This window comes from Pseudorasbora parva, chromosome 10 (assembly GCF_024679245.1).
Source record: "Pseudorasbora parva isolate DD20220531a chromosome 10, ASM2467924v1, whole genome shotgun sequence".
Classification (NCBI taxonomy): domain Eukaryota; kingdom Metazoa; phylum Chordata; class Actinopteri; order Cypriniformes; family Gobionidae; genus Pseudorasbora; species Pseudorasbora parva.
The window spans coordinates 38,790,926-38,806,460 of NC_090181.1; the positions used below are offsets into that span (position 1 = coordinate 38,790,926).

At 42.1% G+C, this 15,535-nt stretch overlaps 1 protein-coding gene across 1 annotated transcript in view; it reads left to right on the plus strand.

Moving 5' to 3' along the window:
• Positions 1 to 15,240, plus strand: part of LOC137091536 (L-threonine 3-dehydrogenase, mitochondrial-like) — a 39,446-nt gene extending 24,206 nt beyond the window's left edge. Inside the window, exons 5-9 of the mRNA XM_067456054.1 lie at positions 8,350 to 8,499; positions 8,619 to 8,795; positions 9,044 to 9,133; positions 12,645 to 12,914; positions 14,635 to 15,240. Of these exons, the coding sequence (XP_067312155.1) occupies positions 8,350 to 8,499; positions 8,619 to 8,795; positions 9,044 to 9,133; positions 12,645 to 12,914; positions 14,635 to 14,774 (827 nt within the window). The 3' untranslated portion in view covers positions 14,775 to 15,240. The remainder of the gene's footprint in view (positions 1 to 8,349; positions 8,500 to 8,618; positions 8,796 to 9,043; positions 9,134 to 12,644; positions 12,915 to 14,634) is intronic.
• The last annotated feature ends 295 nt before the right edge of the window (positions 15,241 to 15,535 follow it).

Below are 15,535 nucleotides of genomic sequence, written 5' to 3' on the forward strand. Positions count from 1 at the left end.
CTGGGACAGAAACCAGACTTTCTTCCATATGACTAGAGCCCGAAGGCATTTGCGCGTAACTCTGATCATACGAAAAGGGTTCCCCCTGGGGGAGAACCCCCTGGTCTTTAGCCACCACTGTAAAGCCCTCATGTGTAACAGGCCGAAGGGAATGACATTGGATGCTGCCGCTAGGTACCCTAATACTCTTTGAAAGTGCTTTACAGTGATATTCTGGCCTAGCTTTATTTTTGAGACTATCGCTAGAGTGGTCTCGATTCGTGCGGGAGATAGATGTGCCCGCATCGAAACCGAGTCCCATATTACCCCCAGAAAACTCGTTTTCTGGGCCGGCTGTAACACACTCTTCTTCGAATTGAGTCTCAACCCCAAGCACTGGATGTGTGACAGAACTACATCTTGATGTTGAACTGCCATCTCGTACGACTGCGCCAGGATTAGCCAGTCGTCGATATAATTCAGCACACGGATGCCCTGCAGTCTCAATGGAGCCAGAGCTGCATCCATGCACTTCGTGAACGTGCGAGGGGAAAGAGCTAGACCGAACGGAAGTACACGATATTGGTATGCTTCGCCCCCAAAAGCGAACCTCAGAAACTTCCTGTGGCATGGAAGGATGGATATATGGAAATAGGCGTCTTTTAAATCTATCGTGACGAACCAGTCCTTGGGCTGGATCTGACTCACGATGGCAGAGATAGTCAACATTTTGAACCTGAATCTCCTCAGAGACCGGTTCAGATACCTCAGATCTAAAATCGGCCGTAGCCCTCCATCCTTTTTTGGAACTATAAAGTACCGGCTGTAGAACCCGGCATCCCTCTCCGACATCGGAACCTTTTCTATGGCTCCTCTCGCCAGCAAGGATTTTACTTCTAGTTCCATTACCCGAACCCGCTGTGGCACCACTGCAGTCCATGTCACCCCATTGAACTTTGGAGGGGGGTGATCGAACTGCAGTCTGTACCCTGTCTCTACAGTACGCAGGACCCATTTTGATATATTCGGAAGGCATTTCCATGCGCCGAGATAATCTACTAAGGGAATCAGCCTCTCGAGGCTGACCTCGGGTGTTATTTGAATCTCGTCCCCAGCCCCCTGAAGCGGAGCCCCGGCAGGGAGCAGCTGGAGTCGATATTCGGTGTGTGGGGACAAGCGCTGTTCCGTCGCAGGTCTTTTTTGAGGCGACTGGGACAGCACCTGTCCCAGGGAAAACGATGTGGCCCGAAGCGTCAGTGACGGCGGGATTACCACATCGTTTTCCCCCGAGCGCCGCGCGGAGAACAACCTCGGTTGCGTCCGCGCGGGGGGGACCGCTCTTAAAGGTCCAGCCGATGCTAGGACCTTTTTGCAGCAGCCTTCTTAGCCAGAATGACGTTCCTCAGATCGCCCTTCGGCCTCGAAGGCTGCTGCTGCTGTTGTTGAGAGCGCCGCCTTTGTTGCCAAGCTCCCGGAGGAGGGGCTCGAAAAGCGACGCTCTCCTTCTGCACCTGCCTGTGCGAGGAGCTAGTGGACGGCTGAGGCTGCCCGCTTTGGGCAGCCTTCCCCTTAGAGCGACGAGGGAGAAACTGCCGAAAAGCTGCTGACTGTTTTTTCGCCTCCTGAAATCTGTCGACGACGTTATTAACGGCGTCGCCGAACAGACCAGAAGGCGAAATCGGGGCATCAAGGAGAAAGGTTTTATCCCTCTCCTTCATTCCCGATAAATTCAACCATAAGTGTCTCTCCACAGTCACCATAGATGCCATGGAGCGGCCGATGGCACGGGCCGTCTCCTTGGTGATGCGGAGAGACAGGTCAGCAGCTTTACGGAGCTCTAAAATGTCTTCAGGGGAGGGACCCTCTCCCTCATCTAGCTCTTTGAGGAGGTCGGCCTGGTATGCCTGCAAAATAGATAATGTATGCAGGGAACTACCAGCCCGCCCAGCCGCCATATATGCCCTGCCCACCAACGCAGATGTATCACGGCATGGCTTGGTGGGCAGTGCCGGGGCTTTAAGGGACGATGCCGATTCGGGCGAAAGATAGCTCGCGAGAGCATCTTCCACCCGCGGCATCGTCCCATAACCAGCCTCGCGCGCCCCCAGTACGTTAGAATAATCCAGTACCGGGGGGTTGGAAACACGCGCTGAATAAGGCTTATTCCAGGACCTGCTCAACTCGTTGTGCAGGTCCGGGAAAAATGGTAAGCCCCGGCGAGGTGTTGGAGCCCGGCGAGAGAGAAAGCGGTCATCCAGCCTGCTGGGTGGCTGGATCTCCTGCCTCTCTTGTGGCCATTCAATATTTAATTTGGCCACAGCACGGGTCAACACCTCCACTAACTCCTCATTGACGGGTGGATGAAGTGGCGACAATATATCTTCATCCCCCGCCTCGATGTCGAACTCATCTGGCTCCTCAGAACCAGAGAGCACGAGCATCGGACCGCCCACCCCGGGGGAAGAAGCCGCAGCGCGGGCTTCCACACGGGGAGGACGGTCATCTGGACTGTCAGCGGATGATTGAGAAAGTGCCTCGGCAGTCTCAATCTCCGCTGACAAATCCCGTTGTGAACCCCATGATCTGAGACGCCGAGCCACCTCAGCGACTGCGGGTCCCGAACCACGGGGTTCACGGGGCTGACCGCCGTCATTAAAAACGGCCAGCCGCGAGCGAAGCACCTTGAGTGTGAGCTTCTCACAATGCTCACAAGCGGCTCCCTCTAAAGCCGCTGTGGCATGCTGCACACCCAAACATAGAACACAAAGCGAGTGTGTGTCCGTGCCTGACATAAATCGAGGACACGGAGGCACACACCGCCTGAACTCAGTGCTCTTAGTCGCCATTTGTACTCTATATATATTTAATTTACTTTGCTAGAAAGACGTACAACAGTAAATAGACAGGACAATATACACAGAGCGTTATGCTGAAGAGCGATAACTGACGCTACTATGCGCCGGACATCCCTTTATAGCTTCCGGTGATGCCGTCACATCTACGTCATGACGTTGCACCAATCAGGATTGGACAGGTTTCATTCATACTTCAGATGCGGTTATGCTTAGGGAGCATCCCCAATTCGTCGTTTCGACGCAGTGCGAAGTTCCCTCGATATAGGGAACTTCACTGCAGGCAAATCAGCTTGTTCAAAAATATATATTTTTCTTTCAAATATCAAGTCAAGAGAGTGAACGATGCACATCAAGAAAGGAATGTTGTTTCACTATTTAAGAAAGCCCATCAAGCAGGCAGATGATACATTTTGGTAGCCTTACTGGAAAACGCATAGCCCTGGGACGTCAGGCTTTGCAAACCCTGGCCTATACATGTTCTAGTCTGATCACTAATCCCAGGACAATGAACCAACAACACCTCAAATGCACTTAAATAACTGGACAGCATGGTAAGTTATGTTTAGTTAGAGACACACATAATCAGTAGATATCAAAGGATCTATAACAATGCAATACGATCACACATAAAAAACATTTTTACTCACATAAGTGTGTTGCATCATTCCTGTCAAAACCAATAAAGAAGGCACAGCATCTCATTCTGTCTGCAAATCAAGTCTCTTGTTTACAAACTAATTCACAGTGTAATGAAGTGAACAAACACACAATGTTTTACCTGCGTGAGCTGGATCTTCCAAGCTTTTCTTTGACTAACATGGAAGTTTTCAGCTCTGAAACGTACAGGATATTTTTATATATTACGATGACCTATTATATATCAAACGCTCAAGGGAAAGTAGATTTCTCAATTCATGCCCCCTTTAAATTAATGTGTAAACTACAAAAATGCAAACAAAATAAACTATTATATAATAGGTATAATATACTTTTTTTTAATGAGAAAAATTAGTATTTGAACACCCTGCTATTTTGCAAGTTCTCCCACTTAGAAATCATGGAGGGGTCTGAAATTGTCATTTTAGGTGCATGTCCACTATGAGAGACATAATCTAAAAAGAAAATCCAAAAATCACAATGTATTTATACAACTATTTATTTGTATGATACAGCTGCCAATAAGTATTTGAACACCTGAGAAAATCAATGTTAATATTTGGTAGCCTTTGTAACAACAATGACTTATGAGTTTAATGTCTCGGGGAATAATTAACTCAAAAGAGATTTAATATTCAATATTTATGAATTTATGAATATAATTTGCTAGTCGTTCATTACGTATTAAAATTTTCCGATAGGGAAAATTGTTTAATTAAATACAAGTAACCCTTTACGGAATTGCTTGAAATTATCCTACTAAGTTTGTCCTGCAAATTAGTTATAGGCTTTTCAAATCAATTCTCAATAAGGGATTACTGCTTTATGAGCGCATAAGAAACATTAACTTTACTGATCAGGACAAGTTCAATATTTCAAATGGTCATACAGTTTACTTTACTAACATAGTAGCATAAGTAGTTAGGTAACGTTAGATCGTAAGTTTCATTGACTTTGTGTATGTGGCAGAATAACAGACTCAACTCATTAAATGTCTTTTGGAGGTTTAATAAACACAGACTAAAAATAACACTAAGATTCACACAGAAAGTACACACTAAACATGCATCAAGAGAGTAGAAATATAGATATTAACGAAAGAATACATAAAAGAGAATAATGAATAGACTGAAATTAGAGAGAGATAAAAGAGAGAGATGAGAGAGATGGGACAAAGAATTAGGGGTAAGAAGCAGCTTTCCTTCAGTTCATCAAATACAACCTTCACGGAGTTAACTTGTCCCAACGGGAAAATAACACACCCTCTTTACAGCAGTTTGAATTTGGAAAAATAAGAATACTTGCTTTCGTTTTGGTTTCGTTTTGGCTTCTCGCGTGTGTGCGTGTGTTCCTGCGTGTCCGGTGGTTCTTTCCGAGGTCGGGAGGGAAGCAGCTTTTTCTCTAGCGGTGCTTCGTGTTCTCCTCCTGAAGAAGGCCCGTGGGGCTAGTAAGTTGATGAAGCGAGGAGCAAAGGGTTGTTGAAGACCGGATTGTAGAAGAGAAGATTTCGGAAGAGAGGAGATTTTCAGAAGAGGAGTTTTTCAGAAGAGCTGAGGCCTGCTGGCACCATAGTGTGGTGGGCCTCGGTTTCTGGTCCCACACAGCACATGGCTCTGTGTCTGGAGACCCTCACTGCTTGGAGGGACTTGTTGGTTCAGCCAGCGAGAGAAGAGAAGAAGAGTTGGAGAAGTAAGAGGGAGAGGGGGGCATCCGAGCACCCCTTTTAAAGTCTGGGTGTAGTCCGGCCCTCCAGGGTTAGACTTAACCAATGAGATTGTTGGGATTTCCAGGCGGGAAGTTCCTCAGAAGATTTTATGGCTCTTTGTTTCAAAACTTGAATCATTGGGTCTCTGACCATTCATATTCTAATTAATGCAACAAACACACACTGCATTTTCTGAATAAGTGATATACATGGAAGTGTAAGTCGTGAAGTGAGCATTAATTTGATAGGAGACATGACATATATGAGGTTATCTGAACTAGTAATTTGTTAAGACAAAGACAAAAAGATGCAAAATACCATACAGAAGAAACATTTTACAAGACAGTTATGTGTTTACATACAATGTCCTGGGGTGCATGCTCATTTATAGATGGTTGTCTATAATTTGAGGTAAAAGCGTGTGTTTTACAAGGACTTTTCATGTGGCCAAATTCTTTTGGGCCGTAAAACAGTCTTATCAGATGGTTACCAGGGTAACGGAGAATCTTTCTCTGTGGTGTTGGGGGAAGGTCTGTTACTGAGCACAAAGCATTCAAAACATATTTGTTAAATGTAACTGGCGATTGTGTGTTTGATTCGCCTGAGTCGCTACACCTTTGTTTACAATTACAGAGGTCATCATTTCCTGTAGTTTTTCGCCAGGTTTGCACACACTGCAGGAGGGATTTTGGCCCACTCCTCCACGCACATCTTTTTTAGATTAGTCAGGTTTCTGGCCTGTCACTGAGAAACACTGAGTTTTAGCTACCTCCGAAGATTCTCTATTGGGTTTAGGTCTGGAGACTGGCTAGGCGACGCCAGAACCTTGATATGCTTCTTACAGAGCCACTCCTTGGTTATCCTGGCTGTGTGCTTCGGGTCATTGTCATGTTGGAAGACCCAGCCTCGACCCATCGTCAATGCTCTAAATGAGGGAACGAGGTTGTTCCCCAAAAATTCGCAATACATGGCCCTGGTCATCCTCTCCTTAATACAGTGCAGTCGCCCTGTCCCATGTGCAGAAAAACACCCCCAAAGCATAATGCTACCACCCCCATGCTTCATAGTAGGGATGGTGTTCTTGGGGTGGTACTCATCCTTCTTCTTCCTCCAAAACTTTTAAAGGAATTATGACCAAAAGGTTCTATTTTGGTCTCATCTGACCACATTACTTTCTCTAATGACTCCTCTGGATCATCCAAATGGTCATTTGGCAAACTTAAGACGGGCCTGGACAAGTGCTGGTTTAAGCAGGGGAAACTTCCGTGCCATGCATGATTTCAAACCATGACGTCTAAGTGTATTACCAGTGTTGGGTAAGTTACTAAAAGTTACTTTTAACTTTGGGTAAAAGTAATTTATTACTAGTTACTAATTACATCTTCAATAATTAGTATAATTAGATATAATTATACTAATTCAGTGTAATTAGATTACTGTACAAATTACTCTCTGCAAAAAGTATTTAATTACTTATTACTAATTACTTTTTAATTACTTTCTAAATCAACCCTCGAGTTAAGCAATTCAAGGTTAGACATGAAACGGCTCTTAATTCATTCAAATACATAATATAAAACTACAAAAAATTACTCTTATTATCTGACCAAAGTATTACAAATGTGAGAAGGATACATAAAAACATGCATTTTAAAGTTAGACTTTAAATGTTGATGTTAAGTCCACTATTGAATTATGTATAACTATATATAGTATTTAGTTCAATTACATCAGAAGTAACTGTAATTAAATTACAGAAAAAAATAAGAGTAATCCCTTACTTTACTTTTTCAAGGGAAAAGTAATTAAATTACAGTAACTAATTACTTAGTAACTAGTTACACCCAACACTGTGTATTACCAACAGTAACCCTGGAAACAGTGGTCCCAGCTCTTTTCAGGTCATTGACCAGCTCCTCCCGTGTAGTTCTGGGCTGATTTCTCACCTTTCTTAGGATCATTTTAGCTTTTTCCATTTTCTAATGATTGCTCCAACAGTGGACCTTTTTTCACCAAGCTGCTTGGCAATTTCCCCGTAGCCCTTTCCAGCCTTGTGGAGGTGTACAATTTTGTCTCTAGTGTCTTTGGACAGCTCTTTGGTCTTGGCCATGTTAGTAGTTGGATTCTTACTGATTGTATGGGGTGGACAGGTGTCTTTTTGCAGCTTATGACCTCAAGCAGGTGCATCTAATTTAGGATAATAAATGGAGTGGAGGTGGACTTTTTAAAGGCAGACTAAGGCCCTGTCCATAACTGTATTATGTATACATTTTTTTCTGTATCAGCATTTCGTCACCACAGATCGGATATTTTGGAAGCATGAATCCGATATTTTCTGAAACTGGGTCCCGGAGTGGATACATTTGAAAACGGCAATCTTCTGTTTTCGTGTGTACAGGCAATCCGTATATTTTCTGAAATCGGGATTTCATCACACTACGTCCAGCACGGTGAAAGAGTTAAAGGAATACAACTACAGGCACTGGGCATGCATACATCAATATCACGTCATTTAATTACTGTAATTTGCATTATTGTAAGGGTATGTTTAGGGTTGAGGTAGGTGTAGGTGTTAATAAAACACATCTGTTAAGTAGCAAATGTATTTATTGTTGTTTTATCGTGTGATTTTGCCTCACCTCCAACCACTGCTATACCCCTTCTAGCCACAACTCTTCTTCTCCGTTTTTAGTGTATTTCTGTGGCAGAATTACAGCGCCACACACTGTCCTGGCATACATACTACATTGTTTTGAGTCATTTTCATTACTCTCGTGTGGACACATATATTTCTTGAAATGAGGAGAAAAAAGATTAGATAAGAAAAGCTCTGGCTTTGTCAGGACGGGGCTTAACAGGTCTTTGAGGGGCAGAATTCTTGCTGATAGACAGGTGTTCAAATACTTATTTGCAGCTGTATCATACAAATAAATAGGTTAACAAAAATCATATATTGTGATTTCTGGATTATTATTATTATTTTGATTATGTCTCTCACAGGGGACATGCACCTATGATGACAATTTCAGACCCATTCATGATTTCCAAGTAGGAGGAGAACTTGCAAAATAGCAGGGTGTTCAAATACTTATTTTCCTCACTATATATATATATATATATAAACTGTATATAATAAATAATACATTTCTTCAGGTCCCTTTATGTATTCCGACATTTTGGACTACAAAAACTTGCGTGAGATTGTTGTAAACAACCGCATTACTTGGTTGATACACTACAGCGCCCTTCTGAGTGCAGTCGGAGAGGCCAATGTGTCCCTCGCTCGTGACGTCAACATCACTGGTTAGTCAACAAGGGGTTTGACATCACATTTGTATAATTTCATTTGTGTTTCATTTGTGTCATTTTTATCTTTAATCAATTTCCAATGGTAAGGTTTTTTCCAACTTCCTCATCTTTAGGGTTGCACAACATTCTTGATATTGCCACAGAACATGAGCTCCGTCTTTTCATCCCCAGCACTATTGGAGCCTTTGGCCCCTCCTCCCCTCGTAACCCCACCCCTGATCTGTGCATCCAACGACCACAAACCATTTACGGAGTCTCCAAAGTCCATGCTGAGCTAATGGGAGAGGTCAGTACACCTTTGGGAACACCTGCAAATTTTAAACACTTGTTCAGATTTTAATTTTAGCATTATATTAAAATAGAATGAGAATAGAAAGAGTACAAGCCTAGGCAATAGAAAATATAACAACACAGCAAATTTTGCATATTGCATATTTGTAATTGTCTTATTGCATATTACTTTAATGCATATTTTGCTTTGGGGGTTTTTTTACACTCAATCACATGTGCAATCACATGTCTTTATTGTATTTTCCAGTATTACATCACAGATTAGGTCTTGACTTCCGCTGTCTCAGATACCCAGGAATCATTTCTGCAGACTCTCAAATTGGTGGAGGAACTACAGGTGAGTGCATCTCCTTTGGAATAGGGTTGTTGTTAACTAAAATGATTAAATAAAACTGAAATAAAATAGAAAATATTAGATGAAAAACTTAAAAGAACTTTAGAAAATAGGAAATGTTGCCATGCCTTAAAATAAAGTTATTACTACTAAAATATTAAAATGACTAATAATAGAAATAAAAGTAAATTAAAGATCAATAGAAATAGCCTCACTCTAGATCCAGAGTCAAGCCCTGCACAGAGCCTATGACAGAGCCCTTCAAAGACAATGAGCCTCAGTCCCAGCCCCAGAGACAATGCTAATCATTGCCCCGAAGCCTGAGCCCAACAGAAAGTCTGACCAAGTGCATGAGCCAGCAGCATTGTCCTTCCCAGTGGGTACACTTATGGAGTACGAGGGCATGGAATTGAGCCCTGCCACTACTCCCTCCACTGAGGGTAAGCTGCATTTGGCCTCTGGGAAATAATATGAGGAAGTGGAGGAGGATATTGTCCTGAGTCTTTCATCTCCACTGGTCCCACTCAGCTCCAAGTCTCCTGCATCTCCACTGGTCCAGCCCAGCTCCAAGTCTCCTGCATCTCTACAGTTCCCACTCAGCTCCAAGTCTCCTGCATCGCCACTGGTCCCACTCAGCTCCAAGTCTCCTGCATCTCCAGTGGTCCCACTCAGCTCCAAGTCTCCTGCATCTCCAGTGGTCCCACTCAGCTCCAAGTCTCCTGCATCTCCACTGGTCCCACTCAGCTCCAAGTCTTCTGCATCACCACTGGTCCAGCCCAGCTCCAAGTCTCCTGCATCTCCACTGGTCCAGCCCAGCTCCAAGTCTCCTGCATCTTCAATGGTCCCACTCAGCTCCAAGTCTCCTGCATCTCCACTGGTCCAGCCCAGCTCCAAGTCTCCTGCATCTCCAGTGGTCCCACTCAGCTCCAAGTCTCCTGCATCTCCACTGGTCCCACTCAGCTCCAAGTCTTCTGCATCACCACTGGTCCAGCCCAGCTCCAAGTCTCCTGCGTCTCCACTGGTCCAGACCAGCTCCAAGTCTCCTGCATCTTCAATGGTCCCACTCAGCTCCAAGTCTCCTGCATCTCCACTGGTCCAGCCCAGCTCCAAGTCTCCTGCATCTCCACTGGTCCCACTCAGCTCCAAGTCTCCTGGATCTTCAATGGTCTTACTCAGCTCCAAGTCTCCTGCATCTCCACTGGTCCCACACAGCTCCAAGCCTCCTGCATCTTCAATAGTCCCACTCAGCTCCAAGTCTCCTGCATCTCTATTGGTCCCACTTAGCTCCAAGTCTCCTGCATCTTCAATGGTCCCACTCAGCTCCAAGTCTCCTGCATCTCTATTGGTCCCACTTAGCTCCAAGTCTCCTGCATCTACACTGGTCCCACTCAGCTCCAAGTCTCCTGTATCTCCACTGGTCCCGCTCAGCTCCAAGTCTCCTGCATCTACACTGGTCCAGCCCAGTTCCAAGTCTCCTGCATTTTTAATGGTTCCACCCAGCCTCTCTCTCCCACTTCTACCAAAGAGAGCCATTTTGCAGCCAGATGGCCTACTTTCACTGACTCCCTTCAGTCCCTCGGCTCCCTCACAAGTTGACTTCATTCTGCTGTGTGGATATGCCTTGGCTTTTCCCGTCTCCAGCTCCACCTTGGCAAAGGGATCTCCAGGCTTGCCTTCAGCTACTGAGCTCATCACTCCACCTCGGCTCGTTGACCAGTTGACTACAACTTGGCTCCTCCCTTCCCTTTTCTCCACTTGAGGCCATCATCCTTACGGCTTCTTCGTCTCTTTGGCTTTGACTTGGTTAGTCTTCACTTCTTTACCCCTAGTGCCGCATTCCCACCGGCTCTGCCTGGCTTCACTCTATCCAGATCTATCTGTGTCACTTGGTCTCATTCCCTCTTATTGTCCCTCTTTAATTGCCTGCCAAGTCTCCACCCTGTCTCTTCACAATGTCATTGCAGTATCTTATCCTCCTGCATCCTACCTGGTGCTAGCCCTTCAGCCTCCTCTCTCCCTCCCCAGTTGGACTCTTATTGGCGCGAGAGGATGCACTGCAATGATCTCAATCTGTTCAGTTTTGTTTTGTTGTGTTTTTGTTTTTCCTGTCTTGTTTAGACTGTGTTCTTTTTGCAACTTAGTTCCCTTAGTTACTGATTACGTTCATGTGTTGTTAATTTAGTTACCTCGTTATCTCTGTATATTTAAGTCCTCAGTTTCCTCTGTTCATTGTTCTGTGTCATCTTTAGTTCATGTGGTTGTGTTATATGCTTTATTCTTGGTAATCTTCTGTATGTTTTTTTTTTGGCTTTTGGTTCACTGCAAAAATGCTTTTCTTTCTTAGTATTTTTGTCTTGATTCTAGTTCAAAAATCTAAAAATTCTTAAAACAAGAAGTATTTACTAGACAAGCTAAAGTAATTGTTTTGGGGAAAACTTACTAAAAAATTTTTTTGCTTAAAATAAAGAGTTTTTGCTTAACCACTTCAGCTCTGCAGCATATTTTGCAATTTTTTGAGAATTAGGAATATCTGAATTTAAAAGAGCACCCTACCCACAAACATTGGAGTACATTTATAAAAATGGTCTCATTTTACCTAAAAAACTAAATTTTAACACAGTGGTGGAATATTGCATATATTTTCCAGAGTCGCGGTCAAAGCTGATTCGAAAGACCGCCGTTCTCCAGTTTCTGTGTTTACTAGAAGCACACAAGCGCAACTCGGCCGTCGTCATTATGGCCCCGCCCGCCGACTCTATACACGATGTGTTTGGCCCGGCAAGTGTTAGGGGATTACAGCTCAGAAGGGTATTGAGAGTTGCTAGACGACACATTTGTAGGCAGATTAGATTTGCTGCCACTAGGGTGTGTCTAGATTTCTAGGCTAGAAGTTGTCAGCTCTTACTTGTACTTAACTTACAGGATATTCTTATATTACCATGACCTTTTATATATCAAAAGCTCAAAGGAAATTTGATTTCTCAATTCATCACCCCTTTAAAACAACATTATTTTACTTACCCCATTGGCAGATTATTTAGCTTATTTTAAGCAAAAACTATCTTAATTTTGAGTTATTTTTCCCCAAAACAAGATGATAATTTTTACTTGTCTAGTAAACGTTTCTTAATGTAAGAATATTTAGATTTTTAGACTAGAAACAATACTAAGAAAATAATTTTTATTAAAGATTTTTCTGTTTATGTTCCTATGTTGCACGCTTCACTACAGCCACACAATGTGACACCCTCATAATATTTAATCAAAGCAGCATCTCTTCTCTGATTTCAAAATAAAGTCCTGCCCAACATTTTATTGTTGGAGGAGCCATTTCACTCACAATAGAATACTTCACTTCACCAGATACACGTCACAATAGAAACACGAAATCTCCACTTTGGTTTCATGCTGACTTATAGTATATATGGTATAACAGTATATGATTAGTAACAAGGGTCTGAAAGGCTAATGCATGTGAACCCTTCACCTCCATGTATTCTGTCTCTTCTCTCAGATTATGCTGTCCAGGTATTCCATGATGCTGTGAAAACAGGCAAATTTGTGTGCAATCTGAGTCCTGACACAAGACTCCCCATGATGTTCATTGAGGATTGTCTGAGAGCCACACTGGAGGTTCTGAAAGCACCTGCTGAGGTACTCAGTATGCGCACATACAACATCAGCGCCATGAGCTTCACTCCAGAGGAACTGGTACAAGAGATCAGGAGGCACCTGCCAGACCTGCAGGTCACATATAAGATTGACCCAGTTCGACAAGCAATTGGTAAGGGTCTGACTGAAATGAGTCGTCACTAATTTCAGTCTTACTTCCTGCATAAACTTACACAGATTTGTAACAAATTTGCATAATGCCAGCTTTGTTGGCTGCCCACAAACAAAGTACAAACCCGATTCCAAAAAAGTTGTGACACTGTACAAAATGTTAGTAAAAATATAATGTAATTATGTGGAAGTTTCAAATTACAAACATTTTATTCAGAATACAACATAGATGAAATATCAAATGTTTCAATTGAGAAAATGTTTAATTTTAAGGGGAAAAAAGTTGATTTTAAATTTCATTTCATCAACACATCTAAAAAAAGTTGGGACAAGGCCATGTTTTCCACTGTGTGGCATCCCCTCTTCTTTTTATAACAGTCTGCAAACATCTAAGGACTGAGAAGACAAGTTGCTCAAGGTTAAGAATAGGAATGTTGTCTAATACAGGCTTCTAGTTGCTCAACTGTCTTAATAATAATAAATAATAATAAATTTTATTTATAATGCACTTTATATTAAACAAAATCTCAAAGTGCTACAGAATTTAAAAACAAAAACAAAACAATCAACAACAATAAATAAATAAAACCGAAAAATAAAATAAAAGATCTGACCTGCAGGCTGGCCATGTCAGTACCCGGATCCTTCTTCTACGCAGTCATGTTGTAATTGATGCAGTATATGGTCTGGCATTGTCATGTTGGAAAATTCAAGCTCTTCCCTGTAAGAGACGAGGTCTGTATGGGAGCATATGTCATTCTAGAACTTGGATATACCTTTCAGCATTGATGGTGCCTTTCCAGATGTGTAAGCTGCCCATGCCACACACACTCATGCAGCCCCATACCATCACAGATGCAGGCTTCTGAACTGAGCGCTGATAATAACAACTTCGGTTGTCCTTGTCCTCTTTAGTCCGATTGACATGGCATGCCAGTTTTCTAAAAAGATTTTCAAATTTTGATCCGTCTGACCGCAGAACAGTTGTCCACTTTGCCACAGTCCATTTTAAATGAGCCTTGGCCCAGAGAAAACGCCTGATGATAACTTCAAACTCTTTGCAATTTTTCTCTGAGCAACTCCTTTCTGATATTTCTCCACTATTTTTCGCCGCAGCATTGGGGGAATTGGTGATCCTCTGCCCATCTTGACTGCTGGGAGACACTGCCACTCTGAGAGGCTCTTTTTATAACCAATCATGTTGCCAATTGACTGAATAATTTGCATATTGGTCCTCCAGCTGTTCCTTATATGTACATTTAACTTTTCCGGCCTCTTATTGCTACCTGTCTCAACATTTTGGCATGTGTAGCTCTCATGAAATCCAAAATGAGCCCATATTTGGCATCACATTTCAAAATGTCTCACTTTCAACAGTTGATGTTATCTATATTCTATTGTGAATAAAATATAAGTTTATGCGATTTGCAAATTATTGCATTCCTTTTTATTCACAATTTGTACAGTGTCCCAACTTTTTTTTGATTGGGGTTTGTACTTGACCCGCATTCAAATATGTGTTTTTTGAACTTGAATGCAAGGCATTGTAAGACACTTTAGAACAAAATTAGTAAAATTGTATCTCTTTAAGCAAGCATGTGATATTTGGTGGACATAAAATAAAATTAAAATCAGCAGATATTGCAATTTTGTCTCTTTTTTTATCTTTCCAAACTGAACACAGGTCAGTGTGATCTATGTTTCTGTGTTATTTCTTCTAGCTGACAGCTGGCCGATGATCTTGGATGACGCCAGTGCCCGCAGTGACTGGGGCTGGAAGCACGAATATGGTTTGCCAGAACTGGTTCAGGCGATGCTCAACTTCACTGGGTCAGACTCCAGAATGTCTCAAACAAACTAATCACCATCTGCTTTCATGTGTTTGAGGGATTTGGGACCTAATGGAAGGGGTGGTAATTGGCCTCTGTAGCACACTGAGATTAATGAGGGTCAAACTTTCTGCCTTTTTTCCATATGTGGAGATTCTGTACAGTTTTTCCTGGTAAGGTAAACTAAAGATTTCCAGGGTTAAATTATATATCCTTAAAATTCTCAACAGCTTAATAAATAAATAATCTTTCTGATCATACTTATTTTATATATTATTTAACCTTTAAATTAGATTTTTGGATAATTTGTTCTGTAGCAAGTTCAGTGTAAAATAATTAGCTTTAGGTCTTTTATCAGTGACTATACTGAACTCTGAAGAATACATTCTTTATTTGTTCTGCTAGAATGATTAACACTACCATTTAGAAGTTTGGGGTCAATAAGATTTTTTTGTTTGTTTGTTTTAAGAATGAATACATAATTATTTTTACTTTAACAAAATCAGAATGATGTTGAAATTCAGCTTTGCATCACACGAAAAAATTCCACTTTAAACTATATTAAATTAGAAAGACGTTATTTTAATTTTAATTGTAATAACTGTATTTTTGATCCAATAAATGCAGTCTTGGTAAGAAAAAGATTCTTCTTTGAAAAACAATTTTTGTACCGACTTCAAACTTTTGAATGTAGTATAGTGTAGTGGTAGTGTATACTTCTGAGATGTTGTTTGCTTGTGTGAGAGAAATGTGATGTCATAGTATAAACACAACAATCCTAATTATTGTACTA